This window comes from Notamacropus eugenii, chromosome 6 (assembly GCF_028372415.1).
Source record: "Notamacropus eugenii isolate mMacEug1 chromosome 6, mMacEug1.pri_v2, whole genome shotgun sequence".
Classification (NCBI taxonomy): Eukaryota; Metazoa; Chordata; class Mammalia; order Diprotodontia; family Macropodidae; genus Notamacropus; species Notamacropus eugenii.
Window position 1 is genome coordinate 30,075,349 of NC_092877.1, and position 27,232 is coordinate 30,102,580.

The 27,232-nt window shown below is 39.6% G+C and overlaps 1 protein-coding gene across 6 annotated transcripts in view; it reads right to left on the minus strand.

Moving 5' to 3' along the window:
- The window catches only part of NAV2 (neuron navigator 2), a 446,141-nt gene that overhangs the window by 83,058 nt on the left and 335,851 nt on the right, over positions 1 to 27,232 (minus strand). For 5 of the 6 annotated variants that reach the window (XM_072619354.1, XM_072619352.1, XM_072619351.1 and 2 more), the window contains exon 12: positions 4,210 to 4,348. In XM_072619354.1, the coding sequence (XP_072475455.1) occupies positions 4,210 to 4,348 (139 nt within the window). Of the gene's footprint in view, positions 1 to 4,209; positions 4,349 to 22,661; positions 24,345 to 27,232 lie in introns of those variants that run through there. The other variant, XM_072619355.1, reaches the window with a different exon arrangement.

Consider the following 27,232-nt stretch of genomic DNA (forward strand, 5'->3'; position numbering starts at 1 on the left):
TTTCACAAGGACAGGAAACTCCCTCTACCAACACATGCTGGGACCTTGTTTGCATTCTATACTATGACAGCGTTGCCTAAGGCTGAGGTTGTGATTTTTTCCGAGAGCTATACAGGTGATGTGGTCAGAGATTAAAAACCAAACTGAAGTCTTTCTGGCTCCAACACCAAGTGTCTATCCACTATGTCATGCTGCCTCTTACAAACAAAGGAAAAAATCAGCACAATGACCCACCCAGAAAAAGAGATAGTCAACATTTGTGTCATGACAAAAATATTACTATACCAGCCTTTGAAGCATTATGAAGAGTGGGAAGTTATCTTGAATTTGAGGTCAGAGGATTTTAGTTCAAATCAAACCCTGGCACTTAGACAAGTTGCTTAACATTTCTGGGTTTCAGTTCCCCTCATTTGCTAAATGAAGGGACTGTGTCATAGAATCACAAATTGGAAGCTAGAGGGACCTTAGAGTCTACATAGTCCAATACCCTCATGTGACAGATGAGGAACTCAGATTCAGAGAGTTTAAGTGACTTGTTCACCTAGTGTCATGAAGAATTTAAATCCATGGATTCAAACCTAACTCCAAGGCCACTGTCCTATCCATCATGCCATGCTGCCTCTAAAAAAATGGCTTGTTGTTATTCAGTTGTTTCAGTCCTGTCTGACTCTCCCTGACTCCATTTGGGGTTTTCCTGGCAGAGATACTGGGGTGGTTTGCCATTTCCTTCTCCAGCTCATTTTACAGATAAGAAATGGAGGCAAACAGGAGTAAGTGACTTGCCCAGAGTCACACAGTTAGTAAGTGTCTGAGGCTGGATTTGAACTCAGGTCTTCCTGACTCCAAGTCCAGCACTCTATCCATTGTGCAGGTGGCTCCAAAGATCCTTTCCAGAAATCTTCCTATCACACACATACACACATACACACACACACACACACACACACACACACACACACACGCACACATAAGCTCATGCCCCAACTCAGAGGTACTCTGCACCCAGACCAAATCTATCCCCAGTTAATAATGATCATCTAATACTATGATGAAGCTAGATTAGGAGTGCAGATAATCTAGAAAGCAGTCCATCCCCTCATCGATAATTAACTTCAGGCTATTGTCCCACAGTTATTACCATTCTCCCCTCCCCCAATATGGTTAAAGAAGTTACTTCTGATGCACTGGAAGCAATAAACACCCCATATTTTTGGGAAAAAGAATCATTTTTTCAATGTTTTCCTCTTCCTTCCCATCTTTCCCCCCCTATATTTTCCTCTTTCTTCTGCTTCCCTTTGAAAAAAGGAAAATTTCAGAATTCATATCCTGTTCCTCACCAACTTTCCTTACTCTGTGCTCATATCTTTTCTTCCTCTGACATAAGGCTCTATATTCCTATTTGATATCCTATGTTAAAAAAGTCACTGAGAATCTAAAGGTGCCAAATTTCAGGGTGAGTAGTTTCAGAAAATGACTGCATTATCATTCTATCAGTCACCTAACATCCTTCTGGGATGTTAAGTAATGGCCCTTAACAATCATCTGTGTAATAGAGGAGAGAGAGCGCAGTGTGGGTTGCAAGTTCTTCTGAAATCAGATGTTTCAAGATGCTCCCTGGTTCAGAAACAATGGAAAGTGACTGGGGAATCATTCTTTTAAAAATCCTTACCTTTTTTGGTTAACATTTGTTTAGGTTGGCATTTAAATCACTCCCCATGCTTTAATTCTGAAAGCTTTCTGATGAGATACTTGCAAGATGAACAACAGGACATTTAACATGGAGCAAAGGAGGACAGGCCACTCTTGAAACCCAAGAGACAAGTGTCTGAGTAGTCACTAGATTTGAATATGTCTCAGGGAAAAAGCACTTCCACATCCTCCAGATGTTAACTCCATAAATCTTGAACAGAGATTCCAACATGGCCTTCTCCGCCCAGAAACAAAGACTGAGGGAGTCATACAATACACAATTTAAGAGCAGCCCTTGCTCCAATCTTGTAACAAGTAAACAAAAGAGAAACCACACACTGAAATCTTTCTTCTGCAGTTACTGCTTATTACCAGCTACTCTCAGTCAAAGGCCTTGATAATCCTAAATTCCTTTGGCTCAGAAACCAGCTGTCTAAGGACTATCTTGAGGCATTTCCCCCCCCTTGGGACTGGTATGTGTCTCAGTAAAGTGAAGTGCCTATGAATGAGGAAAACTAGAAGAAATCTACATTTTAATGAATGGTTTGTGCTAAGGACATCCACTAGATGGGAAGGAGTATTTAAATTCTCTCATTTCCCTGATTGGGAGGTGACCGAGCTGGGATAGCATCCCAGAGTATACGATGTACAGTAAAGATTTAAAGGAAAATACACACATACATAGCACACAGACAAATACTGCTCAAAATGAAAACACATGCAGTGACAGGCAGCCCTGGAGGCTATACCCCAAACCTCTCATTAGGCAGTCACTGTTTACATTTTTGGGAGACTTCATCATATGGAAACCCTCACACGTCCTTTATTCAGCACAATTCTCAAAGAACAAGATTTTCAATGAAGGGGGTTACCTGTAGAAAACAAAGGCTTAGTTGGTGGGGTTGGAGGAGGAGGAAACAGAAGGAATAAGGCAGTAGAAAACTCAGCCCTACCTCAAGCCTCTGGGAAGCTTTACCTAGCTCAGCATTAGTCATGTGCTTAGTAACAACCTCCACAACTGTAGTATCAGTTATATATGTTCAGTAAATAAGAACTGATTATTAGTGTAAGGGCTTTTGGAACCATAGGACATGATGGGTGTGTAAACACATGCCCGTAATCCCTGCTGCTGGAGCGTCTAAAAAAGTGCTCAAAAGTTTTGAGCTGCAATAGGGCTAAAGGTGGTGTCTATGCCAAGACTGGCACTAATATGGTGAATGCCATGGGAGTAGGGAGCCACGAGGCTGCCCGCAGAAGGGAGAATTGAGCCCAGGTCAGAAACACAAAGCTTCCATGCCAAACAGTGAGTACTTCCATCCTCAGTGAGAGAGGGAGACACAGTCTCCAAAAAATGAGGAAAGTGAAGAGGAGAGGGGAGAAGGGAAAATGGGAGAGAAGGAAAAAGAAATCAACGTTGGCACAATAACATGACCAAAACTAGGAACCTATATAAGTTAAGAGATTGGAGTTTTGGTCCTAACTCAGTCAATGACTATGTGGCATCTACCTCAGTTTCCTTTGGTGAACAGCCACACATAGTACTGCGAAAAGATTTAGAGGCAGAATTGTCATTGCTCAGTCATGTCTAATGCTTTGTGACCCCATTTGAGTCCTGAGATCCTGGAGTGGTTTGCCATTTCCTTCTCCAGCTCCAGCTCATTTCACAGATAAGGAAATGGAGGCAAATAGTGTTAAGTGACTTGCCCAGGGCCACACAGCTAGTAAGTGTTTGAGGCCAGATTTGAACTCAAGAAAATGAGTCTATGCCACCTACCTGCTCCTCAGAGGCAGAGAACAACGTTTAAATACCAGTTCTGATACTTCTTCATTATGTGGTCTTGGGCAAACCACTTTCCAATTCTACAGACCTCAATTTTCTTATCTGTAAAATTAGGGATTGGAAAGAGCCCCAGGGTCCTTTCTGGTTCTAAATCTATGATTTCACGAACATTTTTAAAAAATTATTTATTTTATTTTTAATTTATGGAATAAAAAATCATTTCCATAACACAGTATAGTAAAAATAACATTTTAAAAATAAAATGAAGTAAAATTTAGTGATAGTATTGTCTTCAGAATATGATGCAGTATCCTACCAGAGTCACAAAATGTTAAAGGTAAAAGAGAGAATATCTGACTCAAACCCCTTGTTTCAGAAAAGAGGGGGAAAAATCACTTGCCTTAAGCAAAATAGACATAATGTCAGAGCTCAGATCAGAATTTAGGGTGACCTAACTCAGATCGGGTAACCCTAATTAAGCTCCTACTCTAGTATTCTCTCCACAGCTGTTATCATGTCAAGACATTGAACTTGACTTTCTTTCCTCAAGCTCCAGCTAAGAATTAGCAATAGCCTCCAAGGGGCCAGAAGCCCTCGTAGCAGTGGTGGATCCTTCAGGACTGGTCCACTAACATAATCCCCTCCCCTCTAGTCATTCTATCCTTTTCCTCCAGGTCTGCTGCTCTTTTCCCAGAAGGCAGCTTGGGACTGGATCCCCATTGCCCATGAGGGTAACTTACCTGTACATCTAAGTTTTTTCTCGAGGAGGCTGGAGTGTTGGCATACGAGCTGATAGAGGAGCTGGTGTTGATATCATCGGTGCTGAGATTGTCTATGGTGTCGCTGATCCCGCTGCTGACAGAGCTGCTGTCATCCCAGCTGCAGAAACCAACAAATCAGAATATTGGAGCCTTCTCCCACTTGAGCCATGGAGGAGCAAACACAGAGTAAAAGCACCACCCCTGAATCCTCCCAATGTAATAAAACCGCAGAAATAAAGCCAGTTTTCATTTGTTGTGACTCATCTGCAGAGTAACAACTCTGTCTGCTGGCAGGAGAGCTAACATTTCAATGATTTATTCTGAGCATTTTAATGTTTGGAATAATGAATATATAATAAACGCCATTCCTACGATTAGAGACAGGTATAGGGAAGTCCCTGGGGAGGAAATTCCCTCTACCAATTCAGGTGTTCATCTTCTTTGTAACGTGTAACTTTAGAATTTACTGTGGCAATTCCGAATTCTAGGCAAGTCACTTAACCGCTGTTTGCCTCAGTTTCCTGAACTACAATATTATCACCTTCTTTGCAGGGTTGTTGAGATGGGAACTTTGTTTAAAAAAAAAAGCCTGGTATAGTGCCTGGCACATAGTAGGCACTATATAAATGCTTATTCCCTTCTCTTTATCCACTGCTATATAATGCTTACTCCTCCACCCCCTTTCAGGTTTAGTTTTTCCATCTGCAAAATGATAATAAAAATCGTATCTACCTTATAGGCTTGTTATGAGGATCATGTGATTATAATCAACAAATTAAACATACCTTATAATTATACATTTGAATAAATGGATTTCAATATGTAAAATATCCCTAGCAGTTGAGTTACTCCCTGCATCCCCCTAATTTTCTTTTTTCTTCATCCCTATACATTTGCACATATGTTTTCATCTAACAAAGTACAAGCTATGTTCCTTATTTTCCGACTTATTTTATATCATTTCCATACAGATGATTCCAGATTTTTTATATGATGGTAGCTATGTAGCATAGTGAACCTGAGCTCAGGAAACCTGAGTTCCGATTTGACCTTGGATATTTAGTAGCTGTGTGAGTCTGAGTAACTCACGTAATCCTCCACTCCCTTTCAGGTTTAGTTTTTCCATCTGAAAACTGGGAATAACAACGGTATCTATCTTATAGGCTTGTTATGATGATCAAATGAGATAACGTGTAAAGCTCAGGGTGTTTTATAAATACTAGCTATTGATTATTCTTCTTTTTCAGACTGATCACTTTTGATTGCATTACAGTATTCCATTGCATTGATTTATTGATATTGTCATTTAGTCAGATATTACCCAATCGTTGTACAATAGCAAACATTTTTTAGCATCACTTATAGGCTATAAGCATTAGATGCCCAATTTTCCCCATAAGCCTTTGTGCTTTTGTAGCAAATTGAGGCTGCTTGGTTTATAGATGCTTTTCTATAGGCTAGAATGCTGGACTTGAAGTAAGAAATCTAGCTCTGATGTTTACCAGTTGTGTGATCCTGGCAAACCATTTACCTCTCCGAACAGCTGTAAAATGGAAAAAATGACATCCTTCTTGCCTAGTTGTTGCAAAGATCAAATAAGATGATGTATATAAAGGACTTTTCAAACCTGAAAGTAAATATGTACCATACATATCCCCATCACCAATTCTATAGGTCAAAGGACTTTATTTAAACCAATCACCACCACCCAGGTTTACTTTGAGATTATTCCTGGAAAGTAATTGAGAAAGAAAGAAAAAAAAAAAAAGCAAAGCATACACAGAGGACTGGCGGGGGAAGAGCAGAAGTTAGATGAAATCTCAGGTTTCACTGCAAAAGGAAAGAGAAGACAATGCCAACTTGTTGGAAAACTATAGCTGGTAACAACTGATCAACTTCCTTGGTAGCTCCCACTCCTATCCATGATGGTATTCTGCACAGTTTCTACAACAGGTTGGAAACAGGGTCACTTGGCATCCAAGAAAACCAGGCAGTCATAGTCCTGAAAGCAATTGAGAATGCTGGTATTGTTCAACTAGCCAGTATGCCCAGCTATGCCAATCAGGTAAGGAGACAACTGCTCATTATTTAAAGTTCCTTTCTATCACAATCTCCTTCAACATTTATCCCCCTTTTCTTCTAAAATACATTTAATCAAGTTGAATGTGAACCCAGGCAAAGTTTTCAAAGCAACATGGTGAAGAAGAAAGAGATCTAGTCTTAGAATCTTAGGATCCAAGTTTGAATGTGATCTTTGACATATCCTTACTTGGTGCTGCGGGAAAGAGTGTTTTGGTTTAATATCTCTGAGTCTCAGTTTCATTAGTTGGAAAATATGGATAATACTTCCAATCCCTTTGATGGATGGTTATGGAGACAGTGTTTTGCAAACCTTAAGCTCACTAAGTAAAGATGAGTTAATAGATACTTGAGAAGCAGAAAAAAAATGGGGGTCCTTAAAGCTTAAAGCCACATGGGCTGAGGAGATACCTTATTTAACATGTACCTACTAGCAAGGTGACTCAAGAAGGTACATTGAATCCATAAACATAATGGCTTTGACTCATTTTTCTACTTCCTGAAATGACTATCTCCCTGTCATTGCATCACGTGAGAGTCAGGAGATCTGGGGAAAAAATGCTATCACACATCTGTGTATCCTTTCTTTGCCACACCCCTGTGAGGGAGATAATATTTTATTATTCCAATTGGACAGATCACGAAACTGAGGCTCAGGCAGGTGAAATCACGTGCCAAAGGTCACATGGCTGGAAGTGCCAGAGGTCACATTAGAACTCAGGCTTCTTGACTCCAAGTCCAACATTCTTTGATTAATAGGGAGATCCATGCTTATAACTGCTATAAAAATTAAAGATTTAAGGTCTCACCGAAGAAAAAGCACCCTGAGATGATTTGCAGGGCGGGGGGAGGGAGAGAAAAGTAGGGGGGTGGAGACACTGTGAGTGTTCTAGCAACAAAAATTTTTGCTTTGGATTCCTGTTAATCTTTTTTGCATTCATGACCTGATTTCAAATGCCCAGATTTGCCTAGTCTTTTACTACCTATGTGACTTAGGTAAGTTACTTCCCTCTCACCAGGCCTATTTATTAATCTGGAAAATAACAGTTGGACTAGATGACCCTTAAGGCCTCTTCATGTTTAAATTCTGCAAGCCTCCCTACTGATTGTCTCACCTCAACAGAGTGTTCTGTGTACCCACGGCTGACAAGTACACGCTATGCTTCCCAACTTGGTGTTAAGTACGTCATGCCCTCCTGCTTTGGTGATCACGTATAGCCCTTGTGAACTCAAACCAGAATCTTTGTAAAATGGACTGAAGATGTAGCTGAGAGACCAGTGAAGAAGATGTTATAGTAGTTCAGGTGAGAGATAAGGGGGGGCTGAAGTAGAAAACATAAAGCATATGGAAAATCTGAAAGACCTCATAATTGATGAGATGATGCAGCTGATTGAATGTGTCCAGTAAAGGAAGAATCAGAGATGACTCAGATTTCTAGTCTGGATTACTGGAAAGAGGTGACGCCATCAGTCAAAATAATGAAGGAGAGACAGGTTTTGGTGGAAAAGTGAGTCCGGTTTTAGACATGTTAATTGTGATGCTCTTGCTGATGCAGAGATGGTTCATTCATTCAACACGTATTTATCAAATGTCTGATCTGTGCAAGGTCCCATTCTAGGCATTGTAGGAGAATGTGTCTAATAACTAATGACTAAAAACCTGCCCGTATAAGGAGTGTTTCCTTATTATTATAGGAATTGCAACTCATCCCTGACTCAATTCAGAAACAGAAAGATATCTGGTCAGAAACACATCTGAGAAGAAACAAACATCTTTAAACATTTTCACATAAATTCTTACATGTGAGTCCAAGATAGCTTTATCAGAGGAAAATACCCTTAATTTTACAGATAAGGAAATTAAGGCAAAGGGTCCATGCCATCCATTCACTGATTGCATAGTTGTGGCCAATCACCCCTGGTCATGGGATTAGGTCTGGCAACTTCTGGTTAACTATTATGTTCTGTGGACAGTATTTCATTGAGGGGAAGAGAGAAAAACAGAGGAAACAGAAAGGATATTAGAAAGAGTGAGACACTGAATATTTCCATATAAAACATGAAATGACTAGGTCTAGGAGAAAAGATGCAAAACTTAGGACCAAGGAGTATGTTTCTTTGGCCTCATATGCTACTCTTATCAGTGACCCAATAGAAAGAATCTTAACATTTTTGTGTGTCATGTACTCCTTGGGCAGTCTGGGAAAGCCTATGGACTTCTGAAAATAAGCACAGAAAATAAAATACATGGTCTTACAAAGGAAACCAATAATATTGAAATGCAATTACCATAATTTAAAAAAGGAGGATGGACACCCTGGCTAGGAATTTCTAATGTAAAGTAAGAATAAACAGGTAGATGAAATGCATGATAGAGAAAGAATTAGCAGCAAACATTAACATGGAAAACAATAAAGTCTACAAACATAAAGAGATTTCAAGAGGTTAATAATATGAGATAAACCCAAAAGAATAAACATTCTACCCCTTCTGTCTGAAAGCCTATCAATAAAATGCAAGCATTCACTAGGTAAGAGGGAAGAGAGAGAAAGGAGAAACTCAACATGAAAACACAAATGTCCTTTGGGTAGAGAGAACTTAAATAAGTCAAGAGAGATGAAGAGGTAAGAAAACCTCCAAATCAACCAGAATTTACAATGGGAAAGTGTTTTAAAAGGTTAATGCTTTTTCAGAGAACCAAAAGAGGTACTACGTCACAGCACAATGAGCTAGACTCAGAGGAAATCAGACCCAGAAAGGCCCTTGGAAATTCTTCCATTCAAAGCTCCCATTTCAGGGATGAGGGGAACTGAGATTCAGAGAAAAGGTGATTTGTCCAAGATAACAGTCAAAGAGTTAGAGGAGATCATGTTCCTTTGCTTATCCCATGACCAGTGGTCCTTCCAGCAAGATGGCATTTATTAGTCTGCACTGTTACCTGTACGTGGTCCTTATAGTTTCTCATATCTAGACCTTAGTGCATACTGTTCAATCCATCAAGGCTCCTCTTTCTCCTCCCTTCATCTTTAAAATTCTATCTATCCATAATTTAAGACCCAGCTAAATGTCAGACTCTCCATGAAGCCTCTTCCTAAAATCCTCCCACCTAAACATACTCTCTTTTTGGGGTCACTCATTGACATGTTCTATTTCTCTGATGATAGTTATCACATTGTACCTTCCACTAAAGTCATCTGAATATATGTATTATCTAATAGGCTGCAAGTTCCCTGAGGACAGAAAATGAGTCTGTTCTTCTTTTTGATTCCAATAGCTCTGGTAAAATGGTCTTAAAAACAATAAATATAGACCATACATTCTGTGTGGAATATAAGTTCTCTAACATTCCCTAGGAAAGTAAATTCCTAGATACTGTTACTTTCAGACTTTCACAGTCCTTTATATATAGCAGGTGCTCAATAATTATTTGTTGAATCGAAATTCAATCTGGGGAACTGAATGGACCTAGAATTCTAGAGTAAGAAATAGATGCCTTAGTAATCACAGGTAACAAAATTGAGAGGGAAAATTGGAAATAATTTAAGGGAGATGTTTCTAAGGGGATATTGAAAGGTATAAAAATACTCTGAAAATCTTCAAGACACAAACAAGAAGAGAGGGGAATTAGGGAATGACAGGCATGATAACTTACATCATAAAGCTTACCAATTAGGTACATTCTTGAAAGCAGGCACATTTATTGCCTAGAAGATCAAGGCAAATAACTTAGACACCAGCATACCGCCTGACTACAAGTTTTTGGGGCAGGGTATGTATTGTATTCAGTTCTGTCTCCCCCTCGTATCTAGCACAGAGCCCTGAATACAAACACTTCTTAACCATACTTCATAAATGCTTAAGGTTCCCTCTCACCTCCAAGATCAACTGTAAGATTCTGTTTAGCATTCAAAGACCTTTATAACCTGCCCCACCACCTTTCCAGTCTTTTTATAGTTTACCCCTCCACCACATACTCTACAATTCAGTGACAGTGGTCTCCTGGTTGTTCCTCAAACAAAACTCTCCTTCTCTCAAGTCTGACATTTTCTCTGGCTGTCCCCCTGACCTGGAAAGTTCTCCCTCTTCATTTCTCCCTTCTGACTTCCCCAGCATCCTTCAAGTCCCAACAAAAATCTCATCTTCTGCAAGAATTCTTTTTCAATCTCCCTTAATTCTAGTGACTTCCTTCTGTTGATTATTTCAAATTTATGCTATAAAAACTTGTTTGTACACAATTGTTTGCATGTTGTCAACCTCCATTAGACTTTGAGCTCCTTGAGAATAGAACTTATCATTTCCCCAGCACTTGGCCAGGACCTGGAGGCACACTGTAGATGCTTAATAAATCTTTACTCACTGACTGGCACATGTAAATGTGTAGGTGACACATCTGGAGCCTTCATCTTTAGCTCCTTCTGAGCTGGCTCACCTTCACTCTACTTCTCAGAAATACTATTTCATCACTAAAATGAGCAGGCACTAAAGATATCACTGGGAAGACTAACGGTGTTGAATTGGATTGAACTGAAATAGTACTTGGGATTCAAAAGGTGGAGGAAGACACTCATCTGTTCTTGAAGGAGAAAAAAAGGCCTTTTAGATACTGGAATTCTTATCACTGTACATAAAAGTCCTTAACTAGACTAGAGTGGGGCTAGACTAGGTGGTTTCTAAGGACTCTCCCAATGCTAAGACACTGTGCTTGTTTTTGCTAAGGATCAGTATGTTAGGTAAGCACCTAGACAGAAGAAAGAGGAAGGACATCGGGTTTACTCCTCTTAATGTTGGCATTTCTGGATCCTGTGCTCATGATAAGATCTCTGAAATTGGGTTGAGGCCCAATGATAATTTCTCATGGTTGATACAACCCTCAGTTAGCACCTCAGGGGAATTCATCCTTTAATTAATCATTCAACAAACCTTCCACAGGATAGAGATTACAGCACATAGATTCTTGGACCATCATTCTTAGAGCCTTCTGCTTCTAAGTAAGTAAGAAAAAAACAAAACGCCTACCATTAAAATAATTCAAATTATTTTTAACGCTTCAATTAACAAATGCTCTAGGAACAAAACCCTTTTTAATAAGATGATTATGAAGGGGTGGGTGGCAGTGGTGGTGCTGGGGAATTTGCAGCCTTCTTAGCTAGGGTTGGCAATAGCAGCAGCTAAAGAGAAGGGGGCAAACAAAGCCTTAGACACAGGCTTTCTGTGGGTGGGCCAGGGCCCAGTGGAGCAGAAGACCACATCCTAAAAGTGCTTAGATGGCTAGATCACATAGGAGTGGCTTCTGGGTTGTACAGGGACCAAAAGGACAGCCAGTCATAGTCCACTCTGCTTGGAGGGGTGATGAGAAGGAAGTTCCCCAATGAGCATAAGGAAATCCATGTCTTGGAAGACTATTCCAGACAGTCGAAAATTGAGTGCTGGACCTGGAATCATGAAGATCTGAGTTCAAATGTAGCCTCAGATATTTTTCTAGCTATGCAGTCCTGAGCAAGCTGCTTAACCTCTGTCTGAGTCAGTTTCCTAATCTTTAAAATGGGAATAACAGTAGGATCTATCTCCCAAGGTTGTTATGAGGATAAAATGAGAATAATATTTGTAAAATGTTCTGCAAAACACCAAGCACTATATTAATTCTAGGCATTATATCTATCTCTTTGTAATGAAATTGCTTACAAGCACTATGGTATTAGAAAATACTATATGCATTTTTAGAAGTGTAGTGATTTGGAGTCATTAGTCAAAATGTAAATTTTAGAAAAATGTTTGACATAAAATGCTTAAAGAAATACAGTTCTATCACTTTTAACTTTTTATCGTGGTAGCAAAAGATGCTTATTAAATCTTGTCTTATAGAGACTGTGGGGGATTTTCATTAATTATAGAGAAGCAGATATTAAAAGAGAACAAAGAGTTCTCATTCAATTCATATCTGAATAGAAATCTTCCCAGCAATACCTCCAATCTGTAAGTCATTCCTATATCTAGTTTCTCTGATAAAGATCTCATTTCTAATGTATATATAAAGAATTGGTTCAAATTTTTAAGAATAAGATCCAATACTCAAATGAAAAATTGTCTAATGATATAGACAGTTTTCAATAAAAGGAACCAAGAATAGCTATAATTATATGAAAAAAATGCTCTAGATCTCTAATAATTAGACAAATGCAAATTAAAACCATTCTGAGGTTCCATTCCACCCATAAGACTGGTGAATATCACACATAAAAGAAGATGACAAGTCTTGTAGGAGCTATGGGAAAACAGGGACATGGATGTACTATTAATGGGTCTATGAATGGGTACAGTCATACTGGAAAGTAATTTGAAATTATACACAAACATGCTAACAAAGAGTGCACGCTTTTTAACTCAGCTATGTCACTACTAGGCTTATATCAAAAACAGATCAGAGAAAGAGGAAAAGGTCCTGTATGTATAAAAATATTTATACCAATTCTTTTTGTGGCAGCAAGAAACTGGAAACAGATGAACATTGATTGGGAAATGACTAGACCAATTGTGATATATGAATGGGATGGGAAAATGTATTGTAAGAAATGAAGACTTGCATGAATTGAAAGAGTGAGTAGAGAAACAGAAGAATAATTTATATCATAAAATCAATATAAAAACAAACAATTTTGAAGACTTTTAGAAATTGATGAAGAATGAAATGAACAGAATCAGGAAAATAACTTATACAATACGACAACACTGTAAAGACAACAACTCTAAAAGCTATAAGAACTCTGATCAACACACCGACAATCCATGATTCCACAGGAATCATAATAAAGCATGTTACCTACCTCCTGAGGGAGAGGTCATGGACTCAAGATAGAGAAGGAGACATATATTCTTTAAATGCAGCCAATGAAGGAATTTGTTTTGCTTGTCTATGTATGTTAGTTAAAAAGAATTTGGCTTTTCCCCCCTTGATGGGATTGGTGTAAGAGGGAGAAAAAAAATAGATTGGTTAATTTTTTTAAAAAAATACCTTTAATTTAAAAAATAAAATGGTGACGAAAAAGAAAATCTGATAAAAGAAACTTTAGCTTATGTAATCCTTGTTTCTGTAACTCTAAGAGGGGATAGAATCTTGAGGAGTCATAGTTTAATTGTAATTCTGGAGAGTTTATTGTCATGGCTATAAAGGAATAAAGGAGACACAAAGGGAAAGAACTAAGAGGATTTCTTTCTTGAGAGACTCAAGTGTCCAGGAGAAATATTTCCTCAGAAAAGTATGTTTAACTCTTGCCCTGTGGAGATGAAATATTTTGGAGAAGATAACCTGAAGAAAATTATTTCTTGCGAGACTCTGATTACCATCCTGAGACAACCATGTTTGCAGAGGTATATGGAGGAGTCAGTAGTTACCATTTATGGTTAAAGGATGCTCTTGCTAGGATCTTTCTTATCTGTGATACAGTGTTGAAATAGTTAACTATGTCTTTGTATTGTTTGTGGAAGTTAATAAATTAAGACTGAAGCTTGTCTAAACCTATGAGATGGAGGTTTGATCTTGAAAGCAGGAAGACAATTTATAGGTGAACTGTAACAATTATAGGTGGGGGCTCAGAGCTAATTAATTAATTGATACTGTTTGTGAGCATCTATTAACTTATGTGGAAATATCAGAATATATCCCTCAATTTCCTAACATTTTAATAAGGAAATAAGCCAAAGGCAGTTAGAGTAGAGGGGGATTAGAGTTGGTGTGACTGTAGAATAAAGTAGGGTGTACACAGCTGTAGTCATACCTCCACAAAGCTGACCCTGAACCCTGACTGCTATACTGAAATTGAACTAAAATCTGTTCCTCTGTAACTTCCTTCTATCAGGTCCTAACGTTGTCTGCTGGGGCCAAGCAACAAACATCTAATCCTTCCTTCCATATGTAGACCCTTCTGTTACTTGAGTGCAATAATGTCCCATCATAACTTCATTTCCCCTGGCTAAACAACCCTAGTTTCTTCAATCAGTCCTTGTATGGCTTGGTTTCAAGTTCCCTCACCATTCTGGTTATCCTTCTCTTAATGTGTTCTAGTTTCTCAATTACCTACTAGAATGCAGTACCCACAATTGGCCAGAGATCCTGAATCTCATACTTGGAAGAAATCTCAAATGTTATCTACTCTGTATGACATCCATAGTACTTACTATGTGCTAAGTACCATGCTAAGCACTTTACAAATTATTATCTCATTTGAATTCACCTCCAACTCCCCCTCCACCTCCACCCTGTAACATGTGGAAGCCATCCTTTCACCTCCAATGCAAAACTCACTATTACTCAGGAGTCAGTCCATTAGATAAACATAATTAATGCTTAGCAAATTGGTTGACTGTATAGCCATGAGTACTTTTGAGGGTACTGGAAAAATTTCTTCTTTTTTTAAAACTATCTTAGACATTCCCTCTTAGCATCGTATTTACACCATTTCTTTGGGTAAATTTCAGCCTGGCCATCAGCCCAATTATTATTGGGGGCTGAATTAATGAGGCCTTACTGCATTTGACTCCGAAAATAGGGCAAATGACTGGTTTCAATGTGTTCCAGCAGTGCTCAGCAGTTTGCTGAATATGCTGTGCTCCAGGCCACAGAAATTCCCTTGGGTACCACTGGCAGGTCTAAGGCACAGGGAAAGGAAAGAAAAGGGGAAGAAAAAGAAATGGGATGGCAGAATAGGAGAAAAAAGGAGAGAGCAAGCAGGATGTGGAAGGAAGCACAGAGAAGAGAAAAGAAGGTGATGTAAAAGGCACATTTATAGTACAGTATCACTAACTGACTGAAAGGGCATCCATCCTTTATCTCTATGTCAAAAGCCATGCTCTGAAGGATCATAGCAAAGTCTCATCGAGTTGGCAGATTCAATAGAGAATATGACCACTGCCCCTTGCCAACTACTGGGCAGATTGATGCTTGTAGCATTTACAATACTTCAGCCTAGAGTATTTTCTTCCCCCAAGCCAAGTTACACCCCTTCCTCAAAGGAGTCATTTCATCTTATGTATGGGAAAGAGTGCTAAATCAGGTGTATTGGATGGAGGGAGGAAGTGAGAAGAGTCAGATGAGAATCTAATACAGCATCATCCTGTAAAGCTGTGAAAGCCTTCTGGGCTCCAAGTTCTCTCCTGGGCTGCAATCTCCTGCAGAGCCCATGGAAATGCAAAACCCTTCAGAGAAGAACTGGGACAAAGATGAACATCCACTTGGAAACTTGCAATGGGGTCTCCAGACATCCTTCTTCATTCAGAGCAATGAATAATGTTAATACTACAGACTGCCAGCATTCCCCAGTTCTTACAGGAATAAAGAACTCAAAATCACAGTAGGGAATTGGTCTTATACTTAGGGCAACTGTTATTTTTCAAACCAAATATAAAGAGATGTAGTTGGAAAAAAAGGGGGTCACTTTTTTCTCTTGTATGTCCCCAGAATGGTGTGGGCTGTTTAATTAATGCTGAGTTTTATTTGTGGAATTTATGACCAGAAATGCTGGGGCCAATCATCAACATGGCCATACAAACTTCACTGTATCTTCTGCACTGTATACACCACAGTAACATACAATACGTAATATGGAGTATTACAAAAATTTTTTCTGTGAATAATCATATTTCATCTGTCTACATTTTTTGTCACTCAATGTCTTGTGACATGTCTTTTATTGTAATATTAATTTGCTCTTTAAATCATTCAGACAATATCTATTATGTGCCAGGAACTGTACTGGTACTCAAGATAAAAAAAGACAGAGAGAGAGATGGAGAAAGAGAGAGACATAGAGATAGAGAGACAGAGAGAAAGGGAGAGAGACAGAGAGACAGAGAGAAAGAGACAGCCCAGAGAGAGAGAGAGAGAGAGAGAGAGAGAGATTCTTAGTACTCAAGTATCTTACATTCAACTGGATCACAGATTTGGATCTGGAAGGATATTTTTTGATAACTAAACATGGTATAGATTTAGAGCTGGGAGGGATCTTGGAAGTCTTTGTGTCCAACACATTCATTATACAGAAGAGGAAATAGGCCCAAGACAGATTAAACATGCCCAAGGTCGCATAGGTAGTAAGTGACAGTTATCAATGCCATTCTACCACATTTACTATTTGCCAAAATACTGGAATCTTTGGAACGCAGTGATAGTTTATGAGGACAAAAGGAAACATTTTTGAATTTGAGACCATTATTAAAGATCTCAGAAAACAGTAAGTTCACATCATGGGACAGAATGTATCTCGTACTAAATTAGACAACACTTATGTAAGCTATGATGAGTGGCCATGATGGTACCATCTTGTCTCAAAGAACTGTGATTAAACTTTAGCTAATATACTCTCATAACCAGTCCTGAAACACACAGAAATTTAACAACTTCAAAATCCTAATAATGTACTAATCATCCTTATCCCAAAAAAGACAGTCTAGCTGCAGATAAAAATTGTATTTATTGACGAAGACAGAGAGATCCTGGGAAATCACTAGTAGGGAAAATCATTAAAGTGCAGAATTTTTGAGAATAAGGAGTTGAAAAAATAAATGTTTCTTATTTAAAAGAATTAAAGATCAAATCAATATTCTAAACAAAACATACTTCAAAAGAGTTTGAGAGCCATAAATACAGAGAATCACAGACTTAAGAAATATGATTACGAATGGAAACATTTATTTAATAGCCCATATTATGTAGGGAACATTGAGCTTAACAATTTCCCTCTCATTTTGCAAGTGAAGAACTTGATGTCCAAAGATTTGTCCAAGACCCTGGGACAAGTTAGTAGCAGAGATTGTACTCCTCAGCCTAGCACCATTATTTGCAATAGACCATAATGCTCCCTATAAACACAAGGGTTATTTTGCATTAAAAATTCTTAACTCGTTTACCACCATTTTTTATGAGGTTGCAACAGGAGCCCAAAGACTCCCAGAAAAAATGAATAAAGAATTGAGAAAAAATTAAAATTAAATGGTTCTTTTCAAAAGGAGGCACCAAAAAGATCAGGTTTCATTGTCTTTTAGGATATACTGACATCATTGTGTCAGGAATCCAAACGCCACAGATCCCTTCTCGAATGGCTTAAACCAAAAATGTTAAGATATGCCTGTCTATAAAATATGAAGGTGAGATCATCGCTAATTTTTTTTTCAGCTCCTGATACTTCCCACTCTACCAAATGTCTCCAAAGCGCAAGTCTGTCAAACAATCAGCCCACTGTTCCCTTTGATCAGGACCCCGGAAGAAAGGATCCTAGATTTATGGACCATATTTTTGATACTGAACTACTCTGTGGTCAGTTGCTGTTGTGGAGCCAAGCACCAAGAAGAAACCTCTAACAGCCATGAATTCAAGAGGTATGATATTTATGGCCATCCACAAAACAAATATGGGGCAGGGGGGAGAGACAACCCTCAAGCTGAGAAGAAAAAACATGTATATTTTCCTCCTACAGGAAGAGAGGGACCCAATTTTCAAGGGCTTGCATTACAGATGAATCTGGATCTTCTCTGCATGCTTGTTAGACCACACGTAAGATAATGTTATTTACTCAAGGAAAGACATTTTAAATGATGGGCAAAAGTAGCAAAGCACACATATCAGTGATCTCTCTTGCCTGACCCTCACTCATTCCCTAATAAATCATTAACATTTAGCAGAAACAAAGAATTATAATATGTTTCTCAGGGGAGATTAGAGGGAGGGTGGATGATGGTTTGCACCAGACAATCCTGCCAAGTCCCTCATGCAGGTCAGATGCTTGCAGAGTGCCTCTCCAGCCCACAAGGATTCGAAAGGATCTTCTTCCCACTTATCTGCTACCTTGAGCAGTGTTCATAAGCTCCCCTCCTGGCTCATTCCAGGTGACTAATCTCATACTGCTGAGCAAAAGAGAGCGGTGTAAGAATACGAGCTTTACCTGCTCCCATTTCCAGCTCTCAAAGAAGCAGCAGCAGCCCTATTTATATCCCCAGAGAGCCCCAGTCAGACAACTGGATTAAGTTGCAAAACCCCTGACTGGTGGAATGGGGGACCGGTTTCTTACTATTGTTTTGGCCAATTGTTCCGGGGGAAACTCTAGTGCCTTCAGGGCCACAGGAGACATCAGAGTGGAAGAGTGAGCCTCCCCAAATGCAGGGGTCCCTGGGAAGGGAAAGGAGGCACCTACAGGATAGGAAGGTTAACCCTTTGTTCTACAACACAGGTTTGCCTTTTCTATAACTGGTGGGGCCAGGGCTCTCTGTCCTTGCTCCTACTGGCCCGTAAAAGAGGGCCAGTTTAATGGTAAGAACTCTTCTTAAAGACTGGCTGTGCCAAAGCACATTAACATACTGATAGGCAATTGCTCCCTAGGAACAGGGAGAACTCATCAGGAAAGCCAGAACCAAAGGAATGCTGTTCTGAGAGTCCTGCTTTCCTACATGGGACAGAGCAGCACAAAGGCTGCAGAATTCCTGACACCAAGGAAGACAAGCTCGATTTAAAGTTTAAAAGTAAATCCCACCTAAAGTCGCCAGCTGTTGGTGTACAGAATATAGAAAGGCTTCTGAGACTGCTCCAAGCACAGGTGGAGAAATGAGTCTAAACTCGGGGTCCAGAAAAAGTGTGAAAATGGAGCTTTACTAAAAAGCAAAAGTATGTCAAATCCTTCTCGTCTACCAGTATGCAAACATGCCAGCAGCATGCAGGAAAGCTCCAGGGGGAGAAGAGGGGCTAAATGTGGCTTACAAGTACTGCAGAAAGGAAATGTTTTACATGCAAAAAGTTTAAAAATGAGAAATGGTCTCTGTCTCTCACCCTTGTCTTTCCATCTTTTTTCTCTCTGCTTTGTCTCTGTATGACTCTCTCTTTCTCTGTCTCTGCCATGTCTTTGTCTCTCTTCTTTGCCTATTTTTCCCTTCTCCCTCTCTCTCTCCCTCTCTGTCTCTTCCTTGTCTATTTTCCTCCTCTCCTCCTCTTTTTCTCTCCCTCTCTCTATCTCTTCCTTGTCTATTTCCTTCCCTCTCCCTCTCTCTGTGTCTATTCTTGCAGTCACCACAGTGTGAAAGAGCTTCTCCATACTGACTGTGCCAGGTGCAAGGACAATACGTTCAGGATTTGGAGGGAGCAGAGAGGGAGAGAAACATGAACTCCATGATAAAGGGGACTCAGGGAATTTCACAGAGCTGAAAACTCCTTGGGTTAGGTTTCACCATATAGTACCTTTGCCCCAATTGTGTAACTCCTTCCCAGCTTAAGTAGGTGGTCCATGTTAAGCGTGAAATTCCTCCACTCTGATGTGGGGGGGTAGACCCCTTTGCTTACAGCCCCATAACTCCCAGTCAGGATGACTTAGCCTTTCATTGTTTCAGGAGACATTAGCTTGTCTGGTAAGCTACATTAAGAGTTTCCTCTCCTCCAAAGTTCTGGGACATAAATTGATGGAATGTTGTGTTTCAGGGAGATGTGTGCATTAGATGTGTTTCCTCTCTTATAGGATGTTTTCCAACAGTAATGTTTAATATTGATAAAGGACTTCAAAGTCTGCAAAGAGCTAACTTGCATCTTCTCATGTAACACTCATAATAACCCTCTGAGGTTGGGTTGTTGGGTTTGTCCTTCGTCCTCGAAGAGAACCATGACATCAGAGAGATGATGACAAGTCAATGAAAGACAGCAAGGGCCAGCCTCTAAAGGAGAGAGGTCCATGTCTGGGGATACTACAACCAGGAAGGCCCCAGAGCAAAGAGGAAGGTTAGGGATAGCCTGGACAAATAGCTCCTGCACGCTCCTTGTCCTGTAGTCCTTCCTCTTACCCTCAAACTTTTGTTTAGTCATTTTCAGTCTTGTATGACTCTTTGTGATCCCTTTTGGGGTTCTCTTGGTAAAGATACTGCAGTATGTACCATTGCCTTCTCCAGATCATTTTACAGATGACGAAACTGGGGCAAACAGGGTGAAGTGACCAGCCCAAGGTCACACAGCTATAAATATCTGAGGCAGGGTTTTAACTCAGAAGTGTAGTCTTCCTGACTCTAGGCCCAGCACCCTATCCACTGTGCCACCTAGCAGCCTCCTCAAACTAACTAGGATATATTTTATACAAAGATATAGAAGGTAGCACAGGTATAGTACTGGATAAAGAGTTAACCTCAAAGTGAGGAACACCTGAGTTCTTCAGGTCTTGCCTCAGACATACACTGGCTATAGGAACCTGGGAATATCACAACCTCTCAATGATCTAGGCAACTCTGGAAAACTGAGTTACAGAGGATGTGCCAACCTGCATTGGTAGAGGGGGATTGCTCATCTGGGAGTTCCCTACACCAGTGAAATCACAGATTCAGACAGTAGCCCACAAAAAGTTAAGTAACTTCCCCAGGGTTATACAACCAATAAATAAAACCGAGGTCTTCCTGATTCCAACTTCAGTATTCCATCCGTGACAACTGGCTTCCCAATTTGGGGATCCATTCCATTTTGTTATCATAGATTTGAATGATTTTCAACTGACTTTTACAAGCCTTATAATCTAGTTAGGTCTTTTTTTTCTTAAAAAATTCATATTAAGTATAAACAAACCACCTCCATTAAGTATAGCTTAGGTTGCTTTTAAATGCCTTATTGTGGGACTTGTCATTTTCCTTTCCAGAAATCGCCATGCATTTTATCAACACAATCAATTTATCCTTCAAAACATCCCCAGCTAGTAAGTGGAACTGAGCCCTGGGCAGGGTATAAGCCTTGCCCTTAGGCCTACAGTTGTGGTCTGGAAGAGAATGGTGATCCAGAAAGGCCATCATTCTGCTCTCCAAGCAGCTTCTCACACAAAGTTGCAATGACAATGATGTCAGGGGGAGTTCCACATATGCCCAGAGCAGGGGTGGTTTGGAAAGTTTAGGAAGAATACTGCCTCACGCTTGAAGGCACCCTGCCAATTTATCTTGCAGTTTTGGTGTAAAGCACCCTCTCTCCCCCGCCTCCTCTACCTTTGTTCTTCAGGCTAGCTAAGGCTGGGGGTGGGGGCTGGGGAAGGGAAGGAAACAACCATAAAAAAATGCCATCTTTAAACCTAAGGGAAAGGCTCAACCCCAGCGCAATCATGCAGAGCCCCCAGAACGACTTATTGAGGGCATATGGGGGCAGCAAGTGCCAATAGCTCAAAGCAAAATTAACACATTAGGGTGTGAAAACACACACACACACTCACACACACAAACAAAACACCTTCCTTTCTGCCGTCTTCCTACCAGGCTCCAAGGACGAAAGGAACATCTCATAAATTAAGCCTCCTCAGAGGCTAATTGCTTCACCATCCGTAGGTGTCCCGAAGAGCAAGAATGAAGTGGCACAAGGCCAACTTCAGGGTCACTGTCCTCTCCCCTAGGCACACCTAGTACTTTTTCTAATAGACATTCAAATCTACCTTGATCCTAAAAGAAAAAAAACAACCTGAGGAAGAAGTATTAGAAATATCTATTATTATGCCTTTTCCACACTTCTCATACATTTCAGACAGCACAGATAAATAGTTCATCATCACAGAAAGAAAGAGTCCAAACTTAAAGTGTGATGGTTTGCTAATATGAGACTGAAAGGAAGTGCACCTGATAAAAACGGGATGAATCCTTAAGTAACGCAGGTATACTTGGGTAAGTCCCTAACCCTGGGAACAAAGACAGCCCTCCACTTTTGAAAGCACACTTAAACCCTGAAGCATGAAGACTTGTCTGGGCTGAGGCCAAATAATCAAAGGTACCCAGAAAGTTTCGTTATAAAATCAGATTTAACCTGTCTTTTCTGTTATGCCACTAACCAGGTATGAAAAGTCTCCTTCCTGAAACACCAGTTTTCTCTCATTTTGGAGGCTAATTGTACAGTAAGAACAGACTCAGAAATCTGAAAGCTTAGCAAATGCGGCCACCAACAGCTACCGGCAGTAGTTAAATGCCCTTAATTTCAATGGACCCTATCCACATTTGCAAAGCATTTTTAATCAGAGTCCTATGATCACACACACACCCTCACTAAGTCGGCAAACAGTTCTAGAAGGGGCTGAAATCAAGATCTGAAACAGCCTATATTATGAGCACCTCAACTCCCAAGGCTCAGTGGTTCGGTTTGATAAGATGACTCTAAAAATATTTTCACTGATCAAGGACATTGGGGTTCTGTTTACTGTTAGAAGGTCACAATGAAGAAGGAAAGGGGAGGGGGAGTATCAGTTTCAGACGCAGCATACTTTCCAGTCCTAAATCCACAATGAATTTGCTAATTCCATCATGTCCTGAGTCAATCTCCTTTTAAACATAGTCCCTTTAAGCAAGGTTGCCCCTCGGAATATCCCGCAAAAACCTCCTACCTTGCAGCTCCCCCAAGCCAAAGCATGTCCCTCTTCTGGGGTCCATGGAGAGCTCCAGAGAGAGCCTCTGAATTCACCTTACAGGACGGTAACAATAGTTTCATCAGCTGGCCGGGCCATCATCACAGTTTGCCAGAGAATCCAATTTGTCATTTGAATAATATGCTTTTCAAGATGAGCAAGGTTAGCTTTCAACGGCGCCCTCAGCAAACCTGAGAGACACAGGAATGAAAGGGCCAGCCAGAAGGTGATCATCCCCCGACTTCCCGGAGAGGAAACCTGATCCCCTTCCAAATTAACCTCTGCAGTGCTGAAGGAGAGAGAGAGAGAGGTCAAGGCGAGGGGCTCCTTTCAAGTGAACTGTGAAAAGTTGCCCGACAGCAGAGAAGTTGCTCAAAAACTCTGAAACAGTGATTACCGTAAATTCCTCAATAAAAGTTCCTGAGGAATATAATAGTAGCAGAGGATGGAATGTAGCCATTCATTACGTTCAAATCCCCAATTGTCATAAAGGAATTAAGCCGATGCGAGTCACACAAAAGAAATGAAAGAAAACCCATCCTCACAGTGCCAGTTTCAAAAACTGTCACAGGCACACACAAATCAGCTGTTAAAATTCCTAGTTCAGGTAGTGGAAGCTAGAACAATGAGCTGGGAACTGAGTCTGGGAAAACAGTACAGATAGGTATCAGTACAGTTAACAGCTTTGTAAACTGCTTTGAGTGTTAATAGGACAGCAAGAAAAGCTGTGGATCCCTCAATTTAGACCCCTCAAGGAAAAAAAAATGTTCTGCATCCTGGCTCTAGGAGAATTGTGCTCTGTGGGGATGGTAGGAGAGGGTCCTGATTTTGTTAGGAGAAGGAGGTCACACCTGTAATTAAGAAATTCAGATGCAACCTTGCAAATAAATACACTGAACAATGATAAACTGTTGTGTGTGGTTGCTTATTACACCCTAAGAGGCCCCAAAGCAAAATAATGTTCTAGCCACAGGTGTATTTTACCTCTACTCACTCTCCAAAAGTCCTACCCAGAGTGACTCTTGGCAGCTTTCACAATTTTTTTCTGAAAAATTCTCTCCAACTTTAGAGTTGAGCTACTCTGATGGGGCTGACCCAGGGGTGCGGTTTAGCTTCTTTGGAAAGGAAGCAATCGATGTTTCAGAGCAAGGGCTCTGTGTGGTCTGAATTTGCTCAGCAAATAGAAATCTTTCCAAAAAGAATGACCTACCTTTCCTCCCCCTCCCAAAATGGGAGGGGATAAAAGGTCAGGGTAGGCTTCTCCAGCTCTGGTGAAGAAACAAGCAAAAGAAGCTTTGGAATACAGATCTTAATCTGGTTTTGTAAAAAGAAAATCATTCTCAGCAAAAGTTAATCATTTACAGCTCGTCTCTCCATGTTTTCCCACTTTTAGAACTGCTGGAAGCATCTGGGATGGGAGGGAGGAAGATGCTAGAGAAATGGGTGTGGGAATCATTGGGGTCACAAAGCCTAAGTCCACTGAGCAGAGATCTACGTTAGGGACAGAGTTTTGCTAACAATGAGAATGCCTTTAAAAATTCTTTAAATCAAAGCCTTTCTTACTTTACTACCTCCCTAGAAAAAATAGATCTTGAACAAAATAACAATAAAATGTCTGATTTATTCCATAACCTATTTTAGTCTGGAAAGGTCTGAATGTGCCTAAAAATCAAGAATATTAAAAACAAGCCTATGTTGCATCATTTCCTATATGTATACATTTACTTAATAAAATAAAAATATACAAAAATTCACATTTATCAAAAATACATAGAATAGGTATTCCCTCTTAAAAAGGAAAAGTTGATTCACAAAGAGATAAGATTTTTAAATATTAAAACAAGATCACTTTAATTAGCAACCTCCTCTAGAACATCTGAAAAACAATAATAATGTCACCATTTTTTGGTGGGAGCATAGGTTCATTCAACTGTTTCCAGGGTTCCTTCCTTTTCCTTTCTTTTTGGTTAAAAGTAAAGGATTGAAACTTCCAATCTATTTGGAATCATGGGTTTAAATCCAGATGAATCTTTTCATAACTTGGAAGGCATCAGAAAATTTTGCTGAGAGATGGGCAAATTCTGAAAACTGGAGAAAACACCCCAAACTTTGACCCACAAATGTCATGAATGGTAGAGATATGATGGTCCTCTCTAAAAGAGGAAGTTTTAAACCAACATTTCTAGTACACTCAGCCCCTCACTTACAAACTGATTGTATGCCAAAAGTCATCCAGAACCTTGAAGACATTTTCCCCAAAATATGTTAGGTTAACAGGCTAGACTAACGGAAGTTTACCTGATCCGTGATGTAACTTAAAGACTACATCGGCAAGAAACATTAATAGAAAGAAATACTTTATATAATATGTTACGTTATAACATGTTAAATATATTAAAGTATGTTAAAAGACCATGATTTCACCCATCCATGTGGAAAATAAAACCAGTAAAGTATATTAGCTTAGATAGAAAAACACCTGTGCTTAAGTCGGGGCAACTGATTTCTGTTAGTCAACTCTAAGATCCTGAAAAAGCCACTTCACCTTTTGGTGCCTGTGTTAAACCACTCAGTTGGAATGACTAGACAATCTCTGAGATCCTTTTCAACATTCTCTAATTCAAAACCATTTTTCTCAAACTCAAATAGGAATTGTGAAGGTATGGATCAATTACTCTCACTTTGATGGCGAGCTTTTCAGTTCTATTAATTTATATGTAGCAATTTATAGGTTGGAAAGTGTTGTGCTCACATGCTCTTATTTAAGTATGACAATAACTCTCTGAGGTAGATGCTACAGATATCATTATTCTTATTTTACAAACGAAATTCAGAGGGATCAAATGACAAACCTATGACCAGATAGTCAGTTAGCTACTACGTCTCAGAGATGAGATCTGCACTTCTACTTTCCTGACTCCAAGTCTTTACCTCAAACCCATGTTAACATATTAATTCTCAAGAGGGGCATTTTGGAACATAACGATAGAGAATCTTCTGACCTCAAATCTTAGATCTTAACACTTATTCCTTTGCTCCAGATTATTAAACAATATGGCTAACAGAATCTCAATTGAAAGTTACCAATGGCTCCCAAACCAGCATATTTCTGGGATGGTCTCTGTACGCTGAGACATATTAAGCTAAAGAGGAAAGTTAATCAGGTTTAAGATCTTTGAAACTTTGGGATGAAATATGTTATTATCATTGTTAAAATATTATTCCCAAGTCCTCAATGTCACTAGCAGGGAAGCCCCTTAGAATGTGAGCCTCAGGGTAATTCTAAGACACAGGGGTTCCGGGTCAGATCACTGCTATAACAAAGTCTTAGTACTTCTAAAAATAAACCTCTTTGGACAGAGTTCAACTTAGACCCACTTTATGTTGAATTCCATACAAAGATAGGTCATGTTATGGCTCCAGTGGCATTAGAATTTCCACTGGATTAAAAATAGTCTGAGTTTTTTTTAATTTTCTTTTTGAAAAAACTCATTAAAGAGCTGTTGTTCATTTGTTGGCCCAAGGTAAGGACCTGATTGTGATCCCTGTTGCCTTTAGGATAAAATACTAACTTCTTAAATTGCCATTTAAAGCCATTACTAATTAATTGTCTCTGGGCTTCAACTTCTTCCTCCATAGAGTGAAGGGGTTGGATTTCTGAGGTCCCACTCAGTTTCAGATGTTCTATACATTTATCCGTTTATTTCACATGACTGTCTCCAGACACATCGATGTCTCCAGGACTTTTTATAGACTGGACAGATGGAGCAATAGTGGATAGAGAGTTGAGCTTGGATTGAGGAAGATCTGGGTTCATATCCACTCTCTTGGCCTTACTAATGGTACAGTAAGTGAGGCAAGTGAGTCACACAAATTATTTCAGCCTCAGTTTCTTCCTCTTTAAAACTGGGACAATGCCCCAGATAGTAATTTTAAGAAGGGAAATTCCTGTTCCATATAAGGAAAATTTCTTTAAATTTAGTTGTTCTAAAAAATTGGTTGTTCTAAATGTTCTAAAAGTATATAAAGTGGTGAGTATTCTAATAAATGAATGAAATGAATGAAAAAGTATTTATTAAGCACTGTCAACGTATGTGCTAAATTCCAAGGGTACAATTAGAAAATCAGAGACAATCCATGCCCTTAAGGAGCTTTCCATTCTAAAGAGGGAGACAACACATGAATCAGTTATAAGTAAACAGAAAGGTTCTATGGCCCTTAGGACAGCTAGGTAGCTCAGTGGATAGATCTGGCCTCAGACATTTACTAGCTATGTAACTCTGAGCAAGTCACTTAACGTTGAGGAAACATCTCAGTTTCCTCATCTATAAAACAAGCTGGAGAAGGAAATGGCAAACCACTCTAGTATCTTTGCCAAGAAAACCCCAAGAGGGGTCGTGAAGAGTCAGACAAACCTTAACAACTACAAAATGGCCCTTAGAGTACAGGACTAAAACAACTGATAAAATATTTTATTTACTATAGTTTCCATTGACACAACCATATTTGTTTCTAATGTGGGACCATTTGGCAATGCCAAAGACCCTAGC